The 27,988-nt window shown below is 37.0% G+C and overlaps 2 protein-coding genes across 3 annotated transcripts in view; one reads left to right on the top strand and one right to left on the bottom strand.

Annotated features, from left to right (window-relative positions):
• The first annotated feature begins 51 nt into the window (after positions 1-51).
• Positions 52-22,001, top strand: LOC129268976 (intraflagellar transport protein 56-like). Of its 2 annotated transcripts, XR_010294743.1 has the most exons (16): positions 93-285; positions 1,073-1,210; positions 1,720-1,927; positions 4,053-4,102; positions 4,416-4,561; positions 5,955-6,126; positions 7,040-7,217; positions 8,273-8,382; positions 9,365-9,428; positions 9,978-10,066; positions 10,996-11,079; positions 12,528-12,597; positions 13,643-13,749; positions 14,595-14,728; positions 17,524-19,646; positions 21,197-22,001. XR_010294743.1 is itself a non-coding variant. In XM_064105147.1 (15 exons), exons 1-15 carry the CDS (start codon positions 283-285, stop codon positions 17,639-17,641), a joined length of 1,671 nt encoding a protein of 556 aa, XP_063961217.1. In that variant the 5' UTR covers positions 52-282; the 3' UTR covers positions 17,642-22,001. The 2 variants fall into 2 exon arrangements, 1 of the variants encoding a protein (XP_063961217.1); XM_064105147.1 differs by having other exon boundaries at positions 52-285; positions 17,524-22,001.
• Positions 22,002-23,193: 1,192 nt separating this feature from the next.
• LOC129268975 (transmembrane channel-like protein 7) overlaps positions 23,194-27,988 on the bottom strand; it is a 32,247-nt gene continuing 27,452 nt past the window's right edge. The window contains exon 17 of the mRNA XM_064105852.1: positions 23,194-27,826. Coding sequence (XP_063961922.1) covers positions 27,647-27,826 — 180 coding nt within the window. The 3' untranslated portion in view covers positions 23,194-27,646. The remainder of the gene's footprint in view (positions 27,827-27,988) is intronic.

Raw genomic sequence — 27,988 nt, 5'->3', positions numbered from 1 at the left:
CTAATTGAAAACGAATCATGTTTATTATCCCCCTTTATCATGATTATTATTATTATTGAAGTCATTGTATCTGCCTCCCTCTTGTGTTAAGTCTTTTACAACATTCCTGTGTCTGCTTTTCAATAACGATCCGCTTCGCCGAGGCGGAGTTCGCCGAATTTTCCATAAAATTCAGGTTTAAGTTCGAGATGAGGAGAAAAACGTGATAGAAGACCAGCCTTATACTCATCAGTCAGCATTTTATAGTACCAGACATCAAGGGAAGATCCGCATTTCTTCAAAATGGTAAGTTAAAATGCTTGCGGTAGGCACAGTCTGAATCAATGCACGGCCGGGGTGGCCTAGGCAACATTGGACGCTATTTTTGACCCGCTGCGATATGCACGCATAGTCTAGTAGTTAGTACAGTGACAGTGTCGTCAATTCGATGAGCACCGCCGCGCCGGAGGCGGGGGAGCCTCGTTGAGCTCCGTCGGGCTGGAAGCGGGGGAGCTCAAGACCGTGGACCCAGCCAGGATGTCGACAGTAGCCAGGAGGCTCCTTGAGCATGAAAATAATTTAATAACGTATCCTTACTCTCCACGGTGCCAGGGATTGCGTCCCATTCATGTGCGTGTACTGCAAAAAACTGAAACTTTCGCCCCTGAGATTTCTACTTCTAAAAAAGATCTAGACTAGGCCTAGCCCTAACTTTAATTAATTATGTTAATGTGATTACAACTTCATTTCCTACATTTCTACGATATTGATTTCATTTTTAAACATGAATTCTTTTTAAAAAAAACAAGAAAAATATGAAAAGACGGGTGAAACTTGTGCGATGTTTACGTCGCCATCTTGTTTCTTTTTGTTCTTCGCCAATGTTACTTACAGACGCATATCGAGGATATGCATCTGTAACGTTGTAATGTTTTCATTTGATTACGTGTGTAAAAGAAATAGAAATGATTTACATCTGGCTCATCATTCATAAAGAGATGAAACTGGAATAAGAATCTTGAATGTCTTACATCTACCACAACCAAAGGTAGGCTTCAAAATGATCTATTATGTCTTCTCTTTACACCTGTAGATGCTCTCAAGGCAAAAGCCGGCCACGGGGCCAGGCTCTTCCACACCAGCACAGGAGAGTAAGAAGAAGAAACAGATGCCAAAACTGAAAGAACTCCTGGATCTCAGAGACTACACAGGGGCCTGTACATTATTAGAGGTAAGCAGAAATCTCTCTTCTGGCTCGTAATAGCAATTTCATCATCCAACACGAAGATATATAAGTAGGGCCTATATAAACTTTCTTATATGCATTAATATGTCTTATTTATTGAAGGAAACCTTCAATAACAAGCTTTGCTTTTTAGAAGGTTACTATTTCATTTCATAACGTTTATTATATTTGACTTTACTTTGTAACCTTGTTGAAATTTTGGAATGAAATAAATTTGTTATCAATCAATCAATCGAAACTCTGCTAACTATGTATGATGAATAAATACTACCAAATCATTATGCAGGTATGATCAAACTAGGACTTTCTTAAAATTCTTTAGATGATCTGTCTTGGTGATTTATTTTCTTTTGAAGCAGCACAGCAAACATAAACATGCAATGTACAAAACCGTAGGTCTGGACAATACAGTTTCAGCTTCCTATATAGGTTGGCACAGAGTTAGACCATGGCCAATTTGTTACCAGACTATGCTTTCACCATGTTACATGCAGTTCACTCGGCACAGCGGTAAGGGTTCTGATGAGACGGACATGTGGTTGGCCTTCTGTCTCTTTCACCTCGGTGATTACAAGCAAGCTATGGAGGAGTACGAGAAGTTGAGCAAGAAAGAAACCTGTAACCCGGAAGTGTGGGTCAACCTCGCATGCTGTTACTTCTTCCTTGGGATGTACCCCCAGGCCGACGAAGCCTGCAATAAAGGTAACCCGCCGTTGATACAAAAACCAAAACCGGGGGGGGGGGGGGGGGGTGTATTGTTTGCATGGGATATGGCCATAGGAAGAGAGCGAAGTTGGCTCAGTCGGTAAAGCGTCTGCGTGTTGAACCAAAGATCCTGGGTTCAAGTCCACCCTGGGCGGATGAGTGAAGCCAGTGCGTTGTGTGTAAACGTCTCTCCCCTGTTCCATAGATGCAGGCTATGTTACAGTGGAAAACACTCCGTCTCTCAGATAAGGACGTTTAATGGAGACCCGTGTATAGGAGAGTCACCACCTTTGCACGTTAAGAACCCACTGCACTATTCGTATAACAATAGGGGGAAACCCCGGTGTTGTGGTCCACCTGCACTCCCCCAATAAAATATATCGGGAGGACAGACCTGCGGGTCACAGTGATTCAGTTTGCTTTTCGCCTCCCAGGCTCGGGTGATGCCAAACAAACAATAATATAAACTACATGTGCAGATTTAGAAATAAACTTTGGATTTGGTTTTGTGGGAGGAGATGTCTAAAAAAAAAAAAGATTGAGACAGCGTGTTTAAAATGCACCTTTAAATTGGTTTTACTCTCCAGGAAACCTGATATTGAGAGCCAAAAGAAAAATCTTGACGAGTACAACAAAAAACACAAAACATTAATAAATATTTTTGTAATACAAAACCTTAAAATAAAATTTTAGTCAAACCTGTTTGTTAAGTGTGTGTTCATAGGGTGAAGGGGGAAAAAAGTATTTAAAAAAATGGAACTTGCTTCTTGAAAACTCATAAGAGAAACAGATCATAATTTTATCCATAAAGAAATTGGGGCTGTTTATTTATCCTAACTTGGTTTTTTTTGTCTCACCTGCATAGCAGAGTGAGACTATAGGCGCCGCTTTTCCGACGGCGGCGGCGGCGTCAACACCAAATCTTAACCTGAGGTTAAGTTTTTGAAATGACAGCTTAACTTAGAAAGTATATGGACCTAGTTCATGAAACTTGGCCATAAGGTTAATCAAGTATTACTGAACATCCTGCCTGAGTTTCATGTCACATGACCAAGGTCAAAGGTCATTTAGGGTCAATGAACTTAGACCATGTTGGGGGAATCAACATCAAAATCTTAACCTAAGGTTAAGTTTTTGAAATGTCATCATAAATTAGAAAATATATGGACCTAGTTCATGAAACTTATACATAAGGTTAATCAAGTATCACTGAACATCCTGCATGAGTTTCACGTCACATGACCAAGGTCAAAGGTCATTTAGGGTCAATGAACTTTGGCCGAATTGGGGGTATCTGTTGAATTACCATCATAACTTTGAAAGTTTATGGATCTGATTCATGAAACTTGGACATAATAGTAATCAAGTATTACTGAACATCCTGTGCAAGTTTCAGGTCACATGATCAAGGTCAAAGGTCATTTAGGGTCAATGAACTTTGGCCAAATTGGGGTATTTGTTGAATTACAGCCATAAATTTGAAAGTGTGTTGGTCTAGTTCATAAAACTTGGACATAAGAGTAATCAAGTATCACTGAACATCTTGTGCGAGTTTCAGGTCACATGATCAAGGTCAAAGGTCATGTAAGGTCAAAGAACTTTGGCCACGTTGGGGGTATTTGTTGAATTGCCATCATATCTCTATAAGTGTATTGGTCTAATTCATAAAACGTGGAAATACGAGTAACCAAGTATCACTGAACATCTTGTGCGAGTAATAGTAGTTTTCAAAATCAGCACTGCTGCTATATTGAATCGCGTGATGCAGGTGAGACGGCCAGAGGCATTCCACTTGTTTAAATTAAAATTCACAATGAAGTAATAGATCTGGAATTGATCAGGAAATTTTAACACAGAAGCTCGTAGTGAAACAAAGTTACATTAACAAAATTATGTATGCTGTGTTGGCTACAAGATGGCGGCAAAAGAAATATCTAAACAAAACTTGCAGTATCTATGAATATAAACTGTGAATTCCTAGAATTTTTTTTTTTTCAAATATGTTTTATACATGTCTGATTTAGATAGATCAATGGCAAGTTACAGCTTCAATACGTCAAATTTCAGATTTCATTTCATTCCTATCAATTGTATTTTTCTCTGTTTATCTGGTCATATGTAGGACCCAAGAGTGGATTACAGAACAGGCTTCTATTTCATCTATCACAAAAGGTAAGACAATGGCATTGTTATAGGGAGGGGTCAGGGGTGACCCCCCCCAAAAAAAAAAAAATGTGATGCGATAAAAAGAAAAGAGAAGAAAGGGGTGAGGAAGGGGGTGGAATATATAGGAGAGGTCCGAGATAAGTAACTCTATCATACCCCTATTATTTAGCAGAGCCCTTTGAAGATTACAGCAGATGATGATTATTAGAAGCTGTGCAAACTAAACTTTGAGGACCAGTGGTATTTAGGTACTCTTGTTTCTATAAGCAGACATATCATTAACCAAATTTGGGGTAATGTTTGGTTTTGTTTTTCTTAGTTTAATGATGAGAATCGGCTGATGAACTACCATCAATCCTTACAAGACATCATTGAGGATCAGCTTAGTCTTGCCTCCATTCACTATCTCAGAAGTCACTACCAAGAAGCCATCGACATCTACAAACGCATTCTCCTTGATAATCGGTAAGAGGCTGGACTGGATTTGAAGGATAAATTGTTATTATTAAAGGTCAAGTCCTCCCCAGAAAAATGTTGATTTGAATAAATAGAGAAAAATTTAACTAGCATAACGCTGAAAATTTCATAAAAATCGGACGTAAAATAAGAAAGTTATGACATTTTTAAGTTTCACTTATTTTTCACAAAACAGTGATATGCACAACTCAGTGACATGCAAATTAGACGGTCAATGATGTCCATCACTTTCTATTTCTTTTGTTTTTTATTGTTTGAATTGTACAATATTTCATTTTTTAGAGATTTGACAATAGGGACCAACTCGACTGAATCATAAAGTTTTGAGCAATGCTAGTTCCTTCTGTTCATGGAGGAATCAAGCGTTGTTTCACTTGACAATAAGGAGAAAATTAGAATATTTCATGTAATAGAATACATAAGAAATAGTGAGTGGATGACATCATCAGTCTCCTCATTTGCATACCGACCAGGATGTGCGTATAACTATTTTGTGAAATTAAGCAAAATTTTTAAATGTCATAACTTTTTTATTTTACATCCAATTTTGATGAAGTTTTCAGTGTTTTGCTTGTTGGATTTTTCTCTTTTTATTCAAATCAACTTTTTGATGGGGTGGACTTGTCCTTTAAGTCTTTGTATATGCTCACAATTTTTTCTTTCCTTTTCAATTTGTTTGTTTGGAATTTCACTATGTGTTTTTATTTTTTTCCTGGATTGATTTCTATTACTATTTGTTTAAAACTTTATATCATCGTTCATACAGTATTAAATATTAGTATTAGTATATTACATTTATACAATACTGTAAGTGTAACTAACATGCACATCCCCCCCGCCACAAAAAAAATCTTGTTGCTGCTTTATTTTTAAAGGAATATTCTGAATATAGAATATGAGATGGGAACAGGGACAATTTATGATTTCATTTGATCCAGTAAAGGGTGAAATCGGGGGGGGGGGGGGTTTTCTTTTTTTCCTTTGCCTTTCTCAGTAGACTAGAGTATTGTATCTACCCCAACACCAACAAGTGTCTTGCTGCCACCTATCAAGAGATATTATCAACATTATTATTTCATAAGATATAAAGATACTATGATAAACTGCCCTAATAATCGGTACTTTGATTGCGAAGTTTTTATCAACATTATTATTTCATAAGATATAAAGATAATATGATAAGAACTGCCCTAATAATCGGTACTTTGTTTGCGAGCATTAACAGAGAGACAAAATACCGAAAAGAGGTCTTCATAAGCCAAAGCTGTTTGTGTATATACATTCATATTAGTATGTAAAACAATTTTGTATCTTGCTTATTTTGCTGGGAGTACTTAGCATCAAATTTAAAATTCCTTTTTTTATTTTGTTTATTTTGCAGGGAATACTTGGCCTTGAATGTCTATGTTGCGCTGTGTTACTACAAGCTGGATTACTACGACGTTTCCCAGGAGGTCTTGGCCGTTTATCTCCAGAACTACTCTGATAGTGCCATCGCCCTGAATCTCAAAGCCTGCAATCACTTCAGACTCTACAACGGCAAGGCTGCTGAGGTATGAGATTACCCAAATTATCTTTTGTGTACATCATTTGTAATGTTCTCTTACGTTTTCGTAGCTCGTTAAAAAAAAAGGCAAAGGAGACTCTTTCTAACAAGCAAAGTGATAGTAGGATCCAAAGGTAGCTGTTGAGAAGAATAACATTTTCAAATCATCAGTGTATCAGAAACTCAACCTACCTTTACAGGTAATCACTTTGTATGACTTTTCCAATACTATCGTAATTAATATACCATTTTTTTAAAGTATTTCTCAAACATCGCGACATCTTGTTGAAAAGATGGTTGTGTTTCATTGAAGTTACATTTTTTTTTTTTTTTTTTTGTAGGACTTGATTTAGTGTATTCCCAGCGATTTTTGGTAAAAAGAAAACTGGATCATAAACAATTGATAGTACTAACATGTACATGTATGAACTCAGTATTGCACAAACCGTAGATGAGAACAATATTGGCCCTAACAAATTAATGTTTCTGGTTACCATGAAATGAACTCGTCCAATATGATTATTGTTAGCTTTAACAATCCCCCCCCCAAAAAAAAAATGATTGAGCATATTGTGACACTTATCACACTCAATTAAAAGGACCCTGCTTCATGAAATCATATTGATTATGAAAGTTTTACTTACATCTAGCTCTTTATGATTCCATGTAGTACTTATTGCATTGTCTATTGTGCAATTGTAGAGGCCTGACAAAATAAGTACCATATTTTACATTGTGTACATACTCTACAACAATTTTTTTTATGTGACCCTATGGAATATTCATCAGATTTCTGTGTTTTGTACAACACCATCTCATACTGCGCATACAAATCCTGCATACCAAAGTACTCATTTTTAATGCATCATTAGAAATCACTATATAGATAATGAATTATTTTAATTTCTCTTTCTTTACAGGCTGAGCTGAAGAACCTTCAAGATCTGGCCTCGCCTTCTTTTACATTTGCTCAGGATCTCATCAAACACAACCTTGTCGTCTTCAGAGCTGGAGAGGGGGCCCTTCAAGTTCTCCCTCCCCTCATCGACGTCATTCCAGAGGCGAGGCTCAACTTGGTCATCTATTATCTCAAGCAAGGTGTGACATTTTCTCATTTGCATGCAAAAGTTTTTTGTTTTGTTTTTTTGCAATATTTACCAAACTATGAGTTTTTTACTGGTTATAGATTTTGAATTTTTAGCAGTATTAATCTATGAACCAACTAATGATGATACTATTAATGATGTGATGATTAATGACATGAGACTATTATGGAATTGAAACAAAATATTTGTAAGTATTATGAAACTAATCTGAAGGATAAAAATTAATGGTACAACATACAAATAAAACATAGGATTAAAGATAAGAATCAAACAAGTCGCAATATCATATCAATATTTATTAAGCCTCGATTTTAAAAAAATTGTTCGACTTATTGAACCACCAATTTTTAATAGAAGTATTGAAATGTGAACCAAACTTTGGGAATAATTTTTGCAATTTTGTCAGTGTTCTTTACAAAAATATTGAAAGCTGTGTGATGAACATTAACGTTTCAACTGGATATTTTACGGTAGGAAAAGGAATTCGACAGGGGGATCCTTTATCTCCATATCTTTTTATATTAGCTATAGAAACGCTAGCCATAGACAAAAGAAAAAATGAAAACATTCAAGGCATAAGATTAAAAAATACTCATGAAATTAAGTTGTCTATGTACGCCGATGAAAGAACAGTTCATTTGTCAAACTTTGAGTTGTATCATCACCTCACGGAAGCTCTAAATGATTTTCAATTATGTTCATCACTCTCACTGAATTACGATTAGATGAAAGCAATGTTTATTGGACAATTCAGTTTGCAAATTCAGTTTGCAAAATCCATCTATATACAAATAGATATCTGTATATTTTAACTTAAGCAAAAAATGCATACAAATATTAATTGGATTATAATAATATTAATAATGATAATTAGATTCATGTAGTGCGTATCCCGAAGATATGAGACACTATTTGAGCAATTAAACTTAGTTGAAAAAAACATCTGACTTGCCATATATATTCATGAACAGCTTTATGAAATACCCTCATTTTTTTTTTTTTTTTGATGTTTGTATATTGAGATCATGATCGTTTGTTTTCATGCAGATGATGTTAATGAAGCATATAACCTGATCAAGAATCTAGACCCGACCACTCCTCAAGAATACATCCTCAAAGGCGTCGTCAATGCAGCTCTGGGACAAGAGCAAGGATCGGTAAGATACTTCTAACTTTATGTTGTGGTCTTTATTTGAAGTACATGTAGTCTCGTCCTTCAGGCCAGTTCTACTTTTGGTTTATCATATCATCAATGGATCCACACCCGATTACAACAAGTCTCTTGTACACCACTATCAACCTGCATGCACACTGCGATCATCCCAATCAAGTCTCTTACATATTCCACTATCTTAAAAATCCTGGGGCGATTGAGCCTTTGCTCGTGCCGGACCAGCCCTGTGGAATTCACTACCACAGGAGCTGAAGAACTCAAACTCTGCAACATCCTTTAAGGGCAACCTAAAATTGCATTTGTTCACCAGCAGGTACTAGGTTGAAGACGGACATGTTTCCTCATTTATAATTTACCTTTTCTTGTACTTCTCTTAGTTCTCTTTACTTTTATGTTTTGCTCTCTTCTAAGCACCTTGAGCATTTAATCAAAATGGAATAGACGCTATATAAATCATATGTATTATTATTATTATTATTATTATAACATTTTCAAGGAATTGAATGAAAGATCATTGATTCAACTGGCAATTCAATTATAATTGCATTCTTCAAATTCTAACAGGAATGGCAGAGTATTGTAAGTCAAGGAGTCAGTTATTCAAGATATTTGTGATATCTCCGAAATGTATAATGATGACAGCTCTTTACATTATAGACTCTGAATACCGGTACATGTACATCAATCAGTCTTCTATTTTGTGTAATCATCATACCCCAGGATAGATGTTTATTACTAGGTGAGGTCACATTAGGGGATTAAATTGACAAGCATTCAGAGAGTCTTGTATTTCAGTTTACAGGAATTGGCACTCCTTCAGAGTACATTACACATGAATATACAACAGACAAATTTGACCTGTACTAGCATAGCCATTATGTTCTATCTCGTTGAGAAACTTCACAGGGTGGACCAATAAAGTGATTGGACTACCATGTGATTATTGGTTTGTATTTTGTTGACAGCGAGAACATCTGAAGATAGCTCAGCAGTACTTTCAGCTTGTGGGTGGATCAGCTAGTGAATGTGGTAAGTTTGATCAGCATGTTAGGATAAGGACATTTTCAAGGGAAAAAAATAGATCTTGTAATTTTTACGTTCCACCATCATTGTTCTTTATTCTTACTTCAGCTGCTCAAAATCATAATAACTTGAAAGCATTGCAGCCTTTTATGAACTAGAAAACCGAGACAAACCCTTCCAGGAAGGCCAAACCATACAGGAGATCAGATATGATAAAATAATGTTTATAATATTCAGCCTACGGCTTTTGTTCAAAGCAAGCAAATCTAGTAATGTCTTTCTAATGGTAAAGCATTAACCCTCATTACCAGGTCCCACAGATAGGACCCTTAAGCCACTCTTATAATATGTTCACAAGCATGTGGATGTTTTTTTCATCTTGTAAAACACCCAACACTACATGTAGCTACAAATCCTTAAATTCATTGAGAACTTGTCTTTCTATTTACTTTGCACACTTCATTCCAGTCAGCCCAACAATTTAGTGATTAATCTTCATAATATCCCCCATTTTTTATTTTGAAAATTATGATTTCCTTCATGTTTTTAAATCAGACACAATTCCTGGTCGACAATGCATGGCATCCTGTTTCTTCATCCTCAAACAATTTGACGATGTCCTCATATATCTCAATTCAATAAAGGTAAGGTAATTGAACTATTCTGTAGATCGTATTAAAATATGTCTGTTGGAAAGATGAATAGGTATTGTGAGCTATGGCTGTTGATGAGGAAAAGGTGTCCACTGCACAGTATTTCTCTTCAAAATGCCTTCACAGTCATAAATACAATACGTCTAATATTGTTCTGTCTACGATATGGTAGGGGGTCCTGAAGCTACGCACCACTGCAATATCAACGGCAAAATGCGCACTCTGTATGAAAAGTGACGACTGCAGTATGACAATCAATTCCTATTCAATTTTTCTACAGAGGCTGCAATGACTCACTAAATGCAGAGAAAACCGACAACTGTTTGGAGTTATATTCTCTTTGATTTTGTATTTTCCTATCATAATATGAACATATTTTAGAAATTGAGGCACAAGAAATATTATTTCTCTGCATGATAAATCGATTGTGTAGCTTTAGGGCCCCGTCTTGCATTGGGCGGCGAAATCAAGAGGTGTTCTGAAAAATGCCAAAGTTTTAGCGTTTGTAAACAAAGTGCGCAGCTTTAGGTCCCCCCCTAATCTTATTGTCAGCGTTCATCCGAACCGTTGTATGAGTCAGTTGTAGTCAACGAATTGATTTTGAGATTTTTGCAGAAAATGAAAGTACAAGTCCTATTATGTTCATATTAACTAAATTTCTAGGCAGCTATTTATTTCAGTTTCTGAGATATTTGGGGATTTTCACGGCGATGCCATGCGAATTGTTAAAATGCACAACTCCCAGAGGAAACGTGTACTGTAGCAAAGCAAACAACTTCTGCACGCACTTCATATGCAAAAGCGCGGACAGTCAAACCGTCATCACAAATGTTTAATTGAGGTGGACCTGAACTGAACCGTTATAACGCAAACATATGTAGAGAGTTACGCCATTCCCCTTCCATGTTCTTTGATTACAGAGTTACTTCTACAACGATGACAACTTTAACTTTAATTATGCTCAAGCCAAGGCCATGGCTGGCAATTACAAGGAAGCGGAAGAGGTAGGTAGTGATAGTTTGAAGTATAATAATAATTGAAGAAACTTGAAGTCAATTACAAGTTAATAGTAGATTTTAAAGGTGGAGTTCACCCTGACGAATAGTTTGTTGTAAAAATAGCAGAAAAAAATATTGGTGAAAGTTTGAAGATAATCCATCAAAGATTAATAATAAGAATTGACATTTATATAGCGCTTTATCAATATACGACTGCACAAAGCGCTTCACAATTATTAAGAAAGCTATTTGAATTTCAAGTTTTTGATTTGTGACGTCGTATACGAGTAGCTGCCCCTTATGTTATGCAATATGAAATCTGTATTTTTTTTTCTTCAAATTTTGAATGGTCTGTGGTGTTTTAAGGTAAATATGGGTAAGACATATTTTTTTCCATGTGTTGGAAACTGTTGCCATGATAACAGTGTAGGGCCGGGGTATTAATCACCTTCAGTGATAGCTCTAGTTTCTTTCAGGAGCGGGTATGAAATGATTTGCCTATTGATATATTGAAGGCACAATAAAATATATTTTCAATTTTTCAGAGAAAAATGGCATTTCATTGATTTTTTTACCATGCTCTATGTGGGGTAGCTGCTTGCATATGACGGCACGAATCGAAAACTTTAAATTCTTAATAACTTTATTCTTTGATGGATTTTCCTCAAACCTTTTCCAATATTTTTTTACAATTTTTTCGGCTATTTTTACACTAAAATTTTTGACAATGCAAACTTCCCCTTTAAAAATCAACCAAACATCTTGCGATTCATTTGCAAATTTTTTATCAATTGCCGATCTGCTTCCTGCAACAAATTATGAATTGCTATGCTGGAGATAAGATTAATCACAAATTTGCCATTTATTCTTACAACTGATTGCACATAACTTTCTAGCACCAGCCCCTTCGCATCAAAGCTATATCATGGCAGGTTTCACCGTATTTGTCTAGTCAGTACCTTGTGTCATATATTGTCTTTTTTATCTGACAGCGTATCAGAAGGTAAATTACCAATTCGTCCACTCACCACATTGTCTACCTTCATTTAGTCTCATGCCATTTCGTCCATCAACATTTCGTCTAACAACCATTTGGTGAAATCATCACTTCGTCTAATAACCAGTTCGTCTATTACCATTCCGTCTAATAACCAGTTGGTCTAATACCAATTTTCTTTTCCTTCATTGTGCACAATTAACACTTTAGTTTAATTAGACCACATGGTATATGGACCAAATGACTATTGGACCAACTGGTTATTTGACGGAATAGCATTAGACTAAATGAAAGTAGACCATGTGGTGAGTGGACTAACTGATGGTAGACCAAATGATAGTAGACAAGTTGGCAATTGGAGGAATTGGTATCAGACGAATTGGAAATAAACCTATCGGAATATTAGATCATCGGATGCAGGGATGTAACTCTTTTCTCCGTAATCTCTTATTTCTAGATCTTCATGCTGATCCAGAATGACAGACACAAACAGGACTATGTCTACCTCAGCTGGCTGGCTAAGTGCTGTAAGTAGTGAAATGATTTCTGGGGAGTGTTTCATCAACACTTGTCCGACATGTCAGGGGAGTGTTTCATCAACATTTTCATCCGACAAGTTGTCAGATCTGACATCTTTCTCTGATGTTGATTGGCTGAGAGGTACTGTTACTATGGTAACTGTCGGATAAAATGGGACTTGTCGGATAAAACGTCCGACAAGTCCTTTCATGAAACGCCCCCCAGATCTGACAACCTTCCTTGATTATGATTGGCTGAGAGGTACTGTTACTATGGTAATTGTCGGATAAAACAGGACTTGTCAGATAAAATCCTTTCATGAAATCTTCCCCTGATTCCATTATTTACAAGACTCATGGTGTAGAGGTTCTGACTCTTGCCTTGTAATCAGAGGGTTGTGTGTTCAAATCTCATTGTGAACCAGCTTCCTTTGGCAAGGCGTCAATCCCCTCTTTACCTCTCTTGATTATAAGTCATGTTAAATTGATAAATGCTTGCCAACAGCATGTTATCTTAGCCATTCTTTTTTTTTATTAAATAGAAAAATTGCAATCAAATGATGAGTTGTATGGTCTAGTCATTGAAAGTTGTGAAGGCATCAGCTTTTCTTGGGAAATAGTCATCATTTGCCTATCCCTGACTTTGTGAAAAGCATTGGAAATACCGAATAGCGACTTCCTTTGAGGGAAAGTGAACTTGCTTTTCGCATCCTTTATATGTGCTTTGTATGTGTTTCATGTATGTTTGTAATGCTGGTGGAGAGCACATTTCCATGAGCTTGGATTCCAATAAATATGAACTTATATGAACTTGGTGTACCAGCAAGAAATTATTTTGGTCAAGCCTGATTTCATAAGTTTCGGGCAATCGCCATTGACAGAACCCGGGAATAATGAGATTGTAATGACTTTACTGTAAAGCAATTTCCAGTGACATTTTATAACATCTACTGGTTATAATTCTCAATCTACTCTTTGTGATTGGCATTCAAATGGTGTCAAACTCCCCCTGAAAACTGACAATAATGTGTCTTTATTCCTTTCGTATTCGTAGATATAATGAATCGCAAGGCTCGTCTGGCATGGGAGCTCTATCTGAAGATGGAAACATCAGGAGACTCATTCAGTCTTTTACAGCTCATAGCAAATGACTGCTACAAGGTAATGTATCTCTCATTAGTACTGTCTTTCTAAGTTGGAATGAGGATAGTAAATTTTACTCGAAAACTTGCATAAACTTTACATTTTCATGTTTTCGGAAGTTCATATTTTAAAATATCAGGTAGACCTTCCTTTAATTGGGTGCCCTTAGCTGAGAACTTACCATCAATGGCAACTAAGCTTTCATTAGTAACTACTCAGGTAAAAATGCTCAAGAACCAGTGACAGGAAACAATGAAAATCAAGATTGCAATTGTAGGTGATGACTAAATCAGTAATCAGTTGTTTGTTTGACAGTTTTGTAGGCTTGTCCTTGGCTTCAGATGTATTGGTCTTGGTCTAGTCCTTGGCCTTGGCCTCAGAGCTCTCAAATCATCCTTGGCCTTGGTCTTGGCATTTATGCCCTCCTGATTTTTTTTTTCAGCATCTGTATTCCTGCTTTATCATTGTCTAGCGAGTGTTTCATAAAGCTGTTTGTAAGTTAATAGCGACTTTATGAGCAACAACTAGTGATCCTTTCTTAGGAATTTAATCAACTCCTACTAAAATCTTGCGTTTATCATTTTCAACAAGAAAGGGTCACCAGTCATCATTTTAGTAAAGTCCATTGTATCTGACAAACGGCTTTATGAAACATACACCAGGGTCCTGTAACACAAAGGTTAGCGATTCATCGTACGCTTGATATTCACGATTAATCGTACATTGTAATTGAAGCAGTCAATCATTTAAAAAATGTTCGATGATTGCTAATCTTTGTGGCCCCTGGACTATCTATCAATACAAATTTATTATGACCCTATGTTACTGTAACTAACAGGCATTTCCTCTTTTACTCATGACAGATGGGTCAGTTCTACTATGCCTTCAAAGCGTTTGACGTGTTGGAGAGATTAGATCCTAACCCTGAGTACTGGGAGGGAAAGAGAGGGGCCTGTGTAGGAGTCTTTCAACAGATCATTGCTGGTCATGAACCAAGGTAAGTGTATTCTCAACAGAGGTGATAGTGGATAGGTCAGTTCTACTATGCCTTCAAAGCGTTTGACGTGTTGGAGAGATTAGATCCTAACCCTGAGTACTGGGAGGGAAAGAGAGGGGCCTGTGTAGGAGTCTTTCAACAGATCATTGCTGGTCATGAACCAAGGTAAGTGTAATCTCAACGGGGGTGATAGTGGATAGGTCAGTTCTACTATGCCTTCAAAGCGTTTGACGTGTTGGAGAGATTAGATCCTAACCCCGAGTACTGGGAGGGAAAGAGAGGGGCCTGTGTAGGAGTCTTTCAACAGATCATTGCTGGTCATGAACCAAGGTTAGTGTAATCTCAACAGGGGTGATAATGGATAGGTCAGTTCTACTATGCCTTCAAAGCGTTTGACGTGTTGGAGAGATTAGATCCTAACCCCGAGTACTGGGAGGGAAAGAGAGGGGCCTGTGTAGGAGTCTTTCAACAGATCATTGCTGGTCATGAACCAAGGTAAGTGTATTCTCAACAGAGGTGATAGTGGATAGGTCAGTTCTACTATGCCTTCAAAGCGTTTGACGTGTTGGAGAGATTAGATCCTAACCCCGAGTACTGGGAGGGAAAGAGAGGGGCCTGTGTAGGAGTCTTTCAACAGATCATTGCTGGTCATGAACCAAGGTAAGTGTAATCTCAACAGGGGTGATAATGGATAGGTCAGTTCTACTATGCCTTCAAAGCATTTGACGTGTTGGAGAGATTAGATCCTAACCCCGAGTACTGGGAGGGAAAGAGAGGGGCCTGTGTAGGAGTCTTTCAACAGATCATTGCTGGTCATGAACCAAGGTTAGTGTAATCTCAACAGGGGTGATAATGGATAGGTCAGTTCTACTATGCCTTCAAAGCGTTTGACGTGTTGGAGAGATTAGATCCTAACCCCGAGTACTGGGAGGGAAAGAGAGGGGCCTGTGTAGGAGTCTTTCAACAGATCATTGCTGGTCATGAACCAAGGTAAGTGTATTCTCAACAGAGGTGATAGTGGATAGGTCAGTTCTACTATGCCTTCAAAGCGTTTGACGTGTTGGAGAGATTAGATCCTAACCCTGAGTACTGGGAGGGAAAGAGAGGGGCCTGTGTAGGAGTCTTTCAACAGATCATTGCTGGTCATTAACCAAGGTAAGTGTAATCTCAACAGGGGTGATAGTGGATAGGTCAGTTCTACTATGCCTTCAAAGCGTTTGACGTCTTGGAGAGATTAGACCCCAACCCTGAGTACTGGGAGGGAAAGAGAGGGGCCTGTGTAGGAGTCTTTCAACAGATCATTGCTGGTCATGAACCAAGGTAAGTGTAATCTCAACAGGGGTGACAGTGGATAGGTCAGTTCTACTATGCCTTCAAAGCATTTGACGTGTTGGAGAGATTAGATCCTAACCCTGAGTACTGGGAGGGAAAGAGAGGGGCCTGTGTAGGAGTCTTTCAACAAATCATTGCTGGTCATGAACCAAGGTAAGTGTAATCTCAACAGGGGTGATAGTGGATAGGTCAGTTCTACTATGCTTTCAAAGCGTTAGACGTCTTGGAAAGATTAGACCCTAACCCCCGAGTACCAGGGATGTAGTCGAGGCCACATTGTGCCAGCCTCGGCCTTGGCCATGGGCCGAGTCATGTGTACAAAGTCTATGGGAGAAGGCTTTCTCCTGCGGCCTTTTGACTCGGAAGGACCGGCTTTGACTATGTCCCTGCTGAGTGAAAAGATGGGTACCTGTGTGGGAGTCTTTCAACAGATCATTGCTGCACATGAACCTAGGAGAGTTTAATCCATCCATCAGAGCGCTAAAAGCTGCAGCTCAAGCTAGAGATGGGATAGTTATGGTAGTGGGCCTTGGAGTAGAGTATTGTACAGTAGATAGACATGCTCAGGGCTCCCACAGTCATGGAAAATCTTGGAAAAAATTGTGGTCATGGAAAGTCAGGGAATTTGGAAAATTTGTGAAAAGTCATGGAATTGCATTTGCCTCTTGGCTTTTGCAGCTTTCCAGTCTGTTGTGTCTCGCAACTCATACTCTGTGATCATACTCTGCTATTATAATTGGTGTTCATGATTTCCATTTTTTTCCAGTTTTGTGACATCCCAACTCCCGGGACGTCACAGGAAGTCATGGAATTCTGTTTTCAAATATCTGTGGAAACCCTGCATGCTTTATAAATGCCCTGTTGTGATATTGTAGCAGTGGTTATGTTGGGGGAGGGGAGGAGGAGTATGATAAATCTGCACCTGATATTTAAACAATCAGACACAAGTCTTTGTGCTTTCCGATCATTACTCTAACTTTTTATGTGGCTTTAACTGTAATGCATTGTGAAAGCTTGATCTGTCGATACCCTTAATAACGTTCCAGAGAATCAAATTACTTCTCCGTCATCAAGCGACTGATCTAGATAATATTTGTATACTAATATACAAGTTAGTTGATACGCCAGGGCCCTGTCTTACAAAGAGTTACGATTGATCCAATCAATCGCAACTATGGACGGCCAGCATGTCAACATGTATTATGCACGTTTGTTCAAAATATTTTCTATGATGTATATTCAAGCATTCATTGTTTCCTTGAAAATTCAATGTGCTTCTCTTTGATTACAAAGGACCGTCATTGTGACATTATTATGACATTGATGGATTTCCATAGAGTTATGATCGATTGGATCGATCGTAACTCTTTTTGTAAGACGGGGCCCAGATGTGCACCAGACGATTATTGTTATCATTATTATTGTTATTTGTCTACTGTATTCTATCTTTGAATGAATCTCAGGGAGACATTACGAGACATTCTTCAGATCTTGAGGAACACGGGGAATCCCCAGGTTGAATACATCATCAGAGTGATGAAGAAGTGGGCCAAGGATAACAGAGTCCCCATCGGTAACTAAGAAACCCCACCCAACACGAGGAATCCCCGAGGTAGAATACATCATCAAAGTGATGAAGAAGTGGGCCAAGGATAACAGAGTCCCCATCGGTAACTAAGAAACCCCACCCAACACGAGGAATCCCCTAGGAGAGTACATTATCAGAGTGATGAAGAAATTGGCCAAGGCTAAGCAACCCATATTGACAGAGGAAGATGCTGAAGAGAATATAAAGTACCAAAGCGTGACGTCATCAATTTTTCCTTTTTATGCATTTCAGCATTTGTGACACCATATTTCGATTGAGCATGAGATACCTGCAAAACCCAAATTTGGTGGGAAATGGTCCTTGGCTGTCCAAGATGGGACCTCATGAATACATAATTAGCCTCATTAAAGTCTGTGTATTATTGGTCTGGTTCTAAATGTCACATACAGTACCAAGCCAATAATACATTGACTTCAATGGGGCAAATCATGTATTCATGAAGGTGTATTTTGGGCCTCCATGGAGCGAATCCCACCAAATACGGGTTGTGAATATTTTTCATCACTCCTTGCCGAGGTATGGTAGTAAAAAAAAATCTTAAATGCACAGAAAGTTTGTTGTGAGGTGTTCACTTTGGTATAAAAACGATGACCATAAAATTGCAGTCATTGTCACAGGTCGAAGGTCACCATGCTATACAAATGTGTCGGTATTTCATGGTTCGATAAGATGTCCACAAAGTTTTATGTGTATCATCTTGCTGTATGTTGGATTTAGGAAGATATAAGGTTGTATTGCCCTATTGTTCAACACATAAAATCCATAGGCTTTCACTGAGGATGGTGATATATACAATTATTCCATCATTGTCCCATTTTATTCAAAGATTAGAACCACAGTTCAGATTATAGATACTGTTAATAATGAAGTAAATTTATATTTACTTAATATCTTCTCATCTCCTTTTAAGTAGGGGGTTATTTTTCAATGTATATAGTGATGTATATAGAAAAAAAATTGTAATTTGATGTATATTGTATATATGCTCTTCATAAATGTCAATTTTTAGAATACCAATGTGAAATTCAAAATGAATGCTGTGAGTAATGAAGAGAAAACATAAATATGAATTGTCACAGATGCATTGCATATTGAAGATGCTGTTTTAGTAAAACATATTTCAATTAAAAAAGGAACACATGTAAGTACTAAAACTGACATAGAAAGTTTTCTCAAAGTATACACAACAAGCAAGTTTCCCAAATATTAAAAAAAATATATTTTGCAGGTGCATTGTGTCTACTCTTAGTGGTCAGCTTCTGTGTAAAATAAAATGAAACCTTGAAATCTAATTTTGAGTATTATCTTTGTACATGTAACCTTGAATCACTGTTAAAGGGGAATACAACCTTGTTTATAAAATGTTGTGTTGGAAAAGAGTTAAATAAGAAAAACAGAATGGTGAAAGTTGGATGAAATTGGACAAGCAATAAGAAAGTTATGGCTGCTTTAAAATTTAGTTCCCTAAGACTATGTAAATTTCAAATTGGGAACTGGGTAAGTAAATTATGACAAGGGGCAAGGACAACTTTCCCATAGGCCATGCACTTAATAATTATCAGGGATTTGTGGTTTTCTCCCAAGTACTTTTTTCCCCTGGGGGCATAATCAAAATATAACCCAGGTGGCATATTGTTTTACATCCTCATGAAAGAAAAATGTAATTTGAAGTAGACCTTTTGAAAAAAAAATGACATGCAAGGGTAGTCCTTGCCTATCATCACTATGACATCACAAATGCGGCCAATTTGAAGTCTCCATGGGTATTGTAAATACCAATTTTTACAACTTTTAAAAAATTCATAACTTTCTTTTTGTTTATCCGATATTGTTCAAACCTTCACATATTAACTTCTCTGATTTTTCTTTTCTTTCTAAAAAGCAATATTTTATTTGGGTTTGATTCCCCTTTGACAATCCTGTGTATGACTGAACCTTTAACATTTCACAAAGATTTAAGTACATGTATGACTTAAGGCCAACGCACACCTTACAACTTGTCGCGATCCGATTTTGGAACAAATCGCATTTTGCTCATTTTCTGAAAATGTGAATGGAACATATTTTATTTGAGGTTAAAATTAATTGAAAGAATACTAATATAACCATTTTGAAAGATTGCAAGCCTTTATTTTGGAGTAAAGGCCAAATTAGTTTCAAATTGTAGCCAATCGTACGACTGCTATGACGTCATTACGACTAGAAATTAAATTCGTTTTTATGCTAAGAAGGATGATAGCAGAGTCACAGATTTGAACATAGGTATTCGTACATTTACAGAGCTTCCAAGTCTCCCGGATCCTGCGGGAGAATACTGGATTGCGATCCAATCTCCCGTTCTCCCGACCCCATGCCAAAATCTCCCGGATAATCAGGATTTTTAGCTGTTAAATTGTAAAATTCATACAAACGACTGTTTTACGAGTCTAGCATGTTCAACTCCCTAACACCCACGTGGAAACTCCTTATCACATTTTCATTTTACCCAGTAGCTTTTACCAGTTTTTGTATAATCGTACGTTGATTTCCAATGTAAATGAAGATAATTTTACTGAACGACTGGTGAACTAGTCTAACAAGTCATTTATTTCCGGGTTTTGCAATGTGTGCGACGGAAACACTTCAGCGGCACTCCATGCACATGCTCCCCCGATGCTCCGATCCCCGGCACAGCCGGCCCTGCCTGGCCTCCACGCGCGCGCCAGGAGAAGGGAAGTCCACGAGCGCTGCGAGGCGTTTTTCGTAAGCTTGTGTGCGCCTTATTCGAGCTGAAACTGGATAAATCATGGGATTAACAAGTGGATTACTTTCAGGAATAATTTTATTGACAATCCTGAAGAACAGAAGCAAAGTGGAGATTTTTTCCCCTACTTTCACTTGGGTTGATCGGATTCGAACATTTTCTCTTTCGGGAGTGAGCTAGCCTGGGCCTCGCGCTTGCTGGCTGAGCCGTGCATGTGCGAAGCATGCCCTGTCCTGATTCATCCACACTACAATCGCATTGTCAGTGACCATGGAGATCATGGAGATGGAGTCATCCATGACCAAGACGACAAAATACTTTTCGAAATATAAAGATAATTTTCAAGCGGAATGGGACTGTGTGACAATTTTCACAGGAATCCCTCAGAGACTTTAAACAGGCCACAAAGAGTTTATAAGTCTTTGCAGGGCCAGGCAAGCTCATTTACCATGTATGTTTACCATAACTGCAGCCCCTTCCCCCTCTGGACAATTAAAGGTATTTTCTTGTTGAATCCATTTTTTTATGAATTATTTAAAAAATCAAATGTTTTTTTTTTTCTTAATGTGTTTTTGCTCCCCAAAACTCCCATCCGTGGGACAACGTTCCGCCGCTCCCTCACAAAACCATACCTCCGCGAAATCTACTGGATTCTATCTTCCCAATGTTGGCAGCTCTGGTACAATGATTTAGAACATTACACAGTAAGATATTCCAAGTCTCAATATTAGCATCAAATTCTACTACATTTTATTCTGAAATCGAGTCGCAGACCAATCGTAAGGTGTGCGGTCACCTTTAGAGTCACAATTAAATGCCTAGTCGCATGCTGTATAAAAGGCATGACTGCACTGGTCAGATCATGCCAAGAGGAAGCGCACTATTCCATATTGATCAATAAGATTGCGCAATGCATATCACGTCTGCATCGGCATTTAAGTGCGACTTTAAGTCATACTTAAATCTTTGTGAATCACCCCCAGATCATAACATCAATACTTAGTTGTATTCACTTGTAAATGCATCTTGGAATCATATAAGAATTAATTTTTACTTACTTTGAATAAACTTTATAAAGTAAGTACTAAACACTGTTTTGAATTTATCACCTTGATTCTTTAATATTTATTAACCGATAAAATACCCTTTCCTTGTTAGCTTTCTGAAGTTGCAATTCAAATTTTATAGTTTAAATCAAACCAAAGTTTAGAATAAATTATTGGCTGTCTAGGCTGGTCATTGCCAGATCATTATAAGAACAAGTCTTAGAATAACCAATGTGAATTATTTATTGCTTTCATATATTGCACTATTCTTTTTTTTTTTGTCAAAGATAGGATTTGCTGAAGTTGATGAACCCGCTTTATACAACTTGTGTATATCAAACTTGTGATTTCCTTTGCTAATTATGAACTCGTTTTAGAAATTGTGCATTTCTTATCACAATTCTTTACGACACATCTATGAATCATACCATGTTGTTCTTGTGCATCTGTGATGAATTAGCACTTTGGACAATTAATATCATGTAGCATTTTCTCAATACTTTTGATGGCCAATTAAAATTAGAAGCAAATTCTTCATCACAATATTCAGATTTACCCGTTTCTTTTATTGTGTTGTGTTCTCGAATGTTTTTGCTCATTAAGGCATAGGGGGGTTGCAAGAAAATATTTGCTTCCGTCCCTACCGATGACAAATTTCAGTTGTAACCATAGAAAGATTGTTATCTTTTTGCTGCATGAAGCACACCAACAATTAAGTATGATTTTGCAATTAATTGCCAGAGTTATGTTGATTTGGGGACCTGAAATAAAAGAGTTGCTAAGGCGAGCACATAATACACCAGTCTGTAACACAGAAAATGGAGTCGTTGGTCAAGCAAGAGAAGTGGAAGGTGGCGACTTCACCTTTGGCCTTCTGACCTTAAAATCAATAGAATTCCTGGGATCTATGCTAGTATCATACACACCAAATTATATGAGCCTACATGTAGGTTACGTTAACTGAAGTTATCGTGTTTACAAGACTGCAGAAGGGTAAGACGAAAATATGTCACTGTGACCTTGACCTTTTGACCTCAAAATCAATAGGCTTCCTGGGATCCATGCTAGTATCATACACACCAAATTATATGAGCCTAGGATAAGTCAAACTGAGGTTATCGCGTTTACAAGGAAAAGTTAATGGACGGACACTGAGCATGATACCATAATACATCCCATCTACGATGGGCATTCAAAAAAACATTGCTTATTCTTCACAGTATTTGTTATTTCTAACACAAATAGCGAAAATTCCTACCATTGCAATGGTACAAGATATTTCATTCGGCATCTCAAATCATCGCACTTGTTCCTATTAACTATTTGTATACTGATAACGAGCTTCATTAAAAGAACTGATAGCATCTGTCGTAAAACTGCATTAAGTATTTCAAAACAAAAAAATTCCATTTTGTTCTTTCTCACACCTCTCTTACCCATTCCGTACATATCAAATGAAAATACTGATGGAGAAGTAAACAAGAGGCACAATTGTTTAATGTTGAAAGACCATTTAATATCACTGAATATATCACTCTTCAAACAGCAAAAATCTTTCCTGAATACTTTACAAATTAGTCATTTTCGATAAAGGCTCTTTTTATATTGATATAATCTACATATGTACAATTAAATGCCTTGAAAAAGAAAATCATTAATAAAAACAAAATGAACAATGATATGTGTAAATTCAACAGTATTTTACAAGATGGAGTATATATATACAAAATGAAAATAAATTAATGATAAAAAGCAGGCAAAGAGTATCAAATCTATCAAGCAATATTCACATCCCGTAAAAAGTGAAATTCTTTCGTGTAAATGAAAATTCACTGAAAATGCAGGTTAATAAAGCTTTAAAAATTAAGTCAAATTGATTCTATTCAATTTAACAATCGAGTCACATTTCACTCCAGGATAGCGTTCACAAAGTATTGTCACTGATTTTAAGTGACTAATTTGTTCTCAGCCAATCGGATGCAAGGATCTACAGTAGCTTATAACATCCATTGGCAAATATCACTGACAAAAAACTTCATGAAATGCTTCCCAAAATCGTTTTATTTCATGGTTGAAGTCATGAAATGTTTTTTAAACTGAAAAAATCTAAAACAATCGGCTTTTCATCCTACATGTAAGCACCACATAAAACTTCAGGAAGAAAAAATATTTTGCAAATGCAATTTACTGGCAATTTGCATGCTCTAAATTTGTCATTGCATTCCATGCACATGAATAATAATAATACATGTGGCTTATAAAGCGCCAAATCCACTCTGTAGAGTGCTCAAGACGCATAAAGATATTAAGAAGTAAAAAATAAAATTTTAAGAACATTTTTGAAGGACTCAAGAGGGATACAATTGCATTGAAGCTCAAATAAAAACTTTGATAAGAGTCATTTTCTTTGCAAAAAACAAAACACAAATTATTCATAGGGATTTGGTGGGATATTAAAAAGGCATTCAGTTTAATGTACCTACATGAATAAATGATCAAATATAAAACTTATTCAGTACTTCAAAATATGAAAAATATTAAATCCTTCAGAAAAAGGGCGAACTTATAAGATCACCCCAAATCATTCTTTAAAATCCACTTCAGCCATCCAAAAAAAAACACCTAATATAGGGCAACATAACAACATCCTACGTACATTCATCATCAATATGTTTGTGACCAATGGCTGATCCATAATGCAGCTTAGCACTAAATCCTCACAAAGATAATCTTATAAGCTGGTGAATTGTACATGTACAGATTCAAATCATATTCATCTTTCAATAGAACATACAATCAGATGTCATAGATTTCTACACTTACTTAATTTTAAACCAATTTTAGACAGATTTTGTTTGTTCGCAATAAATTTCTGGTTAGCGTTGTAATTCATCAAATTGCTCTTCGGCTGAAAGAAAAGGTGTATTTTTATCAATGACAAATTACAAGGCACATTGAATAAGGCATATATTCTCAAAGTAACAGATAAATTCACATATTGCAATTGTCTTAACGAGTAGATTTCAATATTAACAGATGTACATCCAAAAATACTGATCAAATGCATGTCGGAATGAGCAATATTTCCCAATCGCGATTCATAAAGCCCTCGGGGCAATAAGTGACCTTTTTCATACATTTGTGCACAACTGTTTGTTTACAAACTATATCACAGTATTTTGTTCTTCAAGTTCATGAGAAATATATTTCAAGATAGAATTTAAGGCATCAGTTGTAGGGTAATCAATCGCCAATTTGAGAAAGACTGAAGAATAATTTGATTACTCAGAATTATGAAAGACATTAAATATTTAAAGAGGTAGCCTCATTTATCATACATATATAAAGTGAAATAATTTTTTTTTCAAATTAAGATTCATCACATTTTTGCCCTTTTTTGCATTATTATATGGTATGTTCATGTTCAATTAACAATTTCAAAATGGACACACAGTGTATGGATCCTAACCAAATGATTAGCTGTGAGCTGCCGACATGACACACATTGGGCCGTATGCATAAAAACAAGCAATTGCTTGTGCTAGCCTTTTGCTTGAATCGGTATGCACACAAACAAGCAATTGCTCATAAGCAAAAGCTTTTGCCTACAAGCACAGACAATTGCTTACTGCTCGTAAGCAAATGCTTACCAAACAAGCAATTGCTTAAAACCGTATGCATAAAACAAACCTTTTACTTGTCTTGATAAGCAATTGCTTGCGTTTTTTCAAGCACCTCCAGACCAGCTTGAGCTCTTGCTTACTCATGGCATTCTCGTTTAAGGATTAAATTTTCATACCGTTTCAAGCTCCATATTCCAGAGGTTATGTTGTGATTTCATATCTAATCAAATTCCTGTTATTTTAGACTTTTTACGGCAATTTTTGTCCATCGATCTACACAGAAACCCCCCTGATGCTCTGCGCTGTTTTCCCCCTATTTGCGTAATAAAAAATACTTCTGCCAGGTCGAGAACGAAGCGTCGTTGTCCTACTGTGCGATGTTCGCACAACCGTAACGATCCTTTGTCCAACACATAAGCAATTGCTTAGGCAGTGCAAGCAAAAGGTTTCAGCACAAGCAAAAGCTTGTGCATACGAATTTAAGCAATTGCTTGAACTTGCCCTTTTGCTTGACCAGCTCTTGCTTTTGCTTCAAGCATTTGCTTATAAGCAATTGCTTGTCTTTATGCATACGGCCCATTATGTCCACTATACAGTTGAAATTTTGATCAGCCGTGTTTCAATGTGATAAACGTGTTTCCTGCAAAATGTACAGGCAGTTAAATACAAGGATTTGTGTCTTGTTCAGTTCTGTATGAGTTTGCATAAAATTTAAAATCTCAAGGCATATTTTGCTTAAAATGGGGCAGTGTTACATGTATTTTCTATTGTCTCTACAGAACCAAAGACAAAGTCAACCTCTACATTCACAGTGTAATTTCACAATTCATATAATGATGCATGAAATAAGAAACATCAAGACACTAGTTGATGACGGTCTAATTGTGTCTTTCTTTATAGCAGTGGTATATTGCTGATGAAAAAGGTAATTTTATTTTGAATTACCACACACACTCATATCCTTTCTATAAGTTATATATATAAAATTATTCAAATAAAGGAAGAGGTTTTTCTTCTTGTAAAAATCTAATCATTGCATCTCATTGAAAGTACACGTCACATCGCGCTATCCAGCCATGCTATTGTAGTTTGAGAAAGTAGGGCAGGTTGAAAGACATGCATAGGCATTGTACATAACTGGAAGAAATCATTCTTAAAAGTTAGTTAGAATATATATCATAAATACTGAAATGATTGTCACAATCAATAAACACAGAAAATATCTTCAATTTTTCTTTTTTTAAAATCCACTGAAAGCCTCCATCAGCAGATCAGGCCCATGGCAGAAAGAGTTGCAATCAATCGCAACTCTAAAAATCATGCGCAACTTGATTTTCCACCAATCAACAGGGCGCATTTGGGACTTGCGAATTGTTTTTTACTTGTGTTTAAACGCAACTTTTTTCTGCAACGGACCCCTGACCTCTGAAGCATTTCATGAAACAAATAGTGAGTGATTTTCACTGATAAATGTTATAAGCTACCGAAATGCTTGAATCTGATTGGCTCAGAGCAGATTTGTCAATGAAAAATCACTGACTGTGTCATGAAACACTCCCCTCATCTTGTAACCCCAACTTTTTATTGGTCAAAACTCCACGGTAAATACATGTATTGCTAGATGTTCACATTAATAACGCAGTCCATGCAAGAATATATATACACAAGGCACCTCAATGGATGCTAAAAATATTCATTATAATCATATATAGGCATCTCCTGTACAGTATGTTACAACGGTCATAAAACAAGCTGCACCAAACTTTGGAAGAAACAATTATACATGTACATGTATATATTTTAAAAGTTGCTTTATCAATACTGATAAATCTCTGTGATCATTAATACCTTGGTCACATTTGTTCTACGGCGGCCGTACGGCGAGTCGAAAACAGCCGTTTTAACATTTTTTTGTACCAGCTACATATCGGTGGTTTGAATAAAAATGAATAAAACAACTATTTTCGACTCGCCGTACGGCTGCCGTAGAGCAAATGTGACCAAGGCATTACACACTACTTTTAAGTTGATATACTCACTGCAAAAGTGATCTCAAAGACTTTCTGTACTACACCTGGGCCCCGTCTTACAAAGAGCTACGATTGATCCAAAATCATCCAATCAATCGTAACTCTATGGAAATCCATCAGTGCCATAATATTTTTCTACAGGAAATTTGCAAAATGTCCTTCGTAAACAAAGGAGAACTCACCGAATTGTCAAGAAATCAATGAATTCATGGATATGCATTCATATCTAGAAAATCTTTTGAACAAATGTGCATTTTGTATGTTGACTTTGCTGGCTTTCCATAGTTGCGATTGATCGGATCAATTGCAACTCTTTGTACATGTAAGACGGACCCCTGCACTGTCAGGCATGACTGAGAAACCAACTCCCTAGGAGTTTGACGTGGACTCATTCATCACTTAATTGGTATTATATGACAATTTTCTGGGCAAACTGGTGATATGAGCTGGCTTTAAACTGAAAACAGGCATCCCTGCAGAAAGCCTGGGACTTTAGCATAAAAACATCAGACCAAGAGTTGATTAATCTTCTCCATTACATAGCAAATGGATGCTTGGCTGTTGGACCCCCTTCGCTCCAAGCATCGGAAGGAGCCCGCGGTGGGCGTTGGTCTTCGTTTTCGATCTGCTTCCGTCTCGATTTCTGATGACCTTTGGTCGTCGTGGGGTCAAGCTCGTTGAGCCTCGCCAAGAGAAAGTGTTTATCTCGCCCCTCCTGTTGAAAAAAAAAATCAGAAGTGTTTTTTGTATTTTTGCGTGGATTCCATGCAGAATCTCATATGTTGACAGTGATTTTAACGTGATTCCAGAACTTAAAAAAGAAACCAATAAAATCCACCAATTTACAAACAGGATTTCTAACATGTACATACTGTAT

Source organism: Lytechinus pictus, chromosome 10 (genome assembly GCF_037042905.1).
Source record: "Lytechinus pictus isolate F3 Inbred chromosome 10, Lp3.0, whole genome shotgun sequence".
In the NCBI taxonomy this organism is placed as follows: Eukaryota; Metazoa; Echinodermata; class Echinoidea; order Temnopleuroida; family Toxopneustidae; genus Lytechinus; species Lytechinus pictus.
Note: the sequence above shows the minus strand (reverse complement) of the source record. Positions and strands in the feature narration are given on the sequence as shown.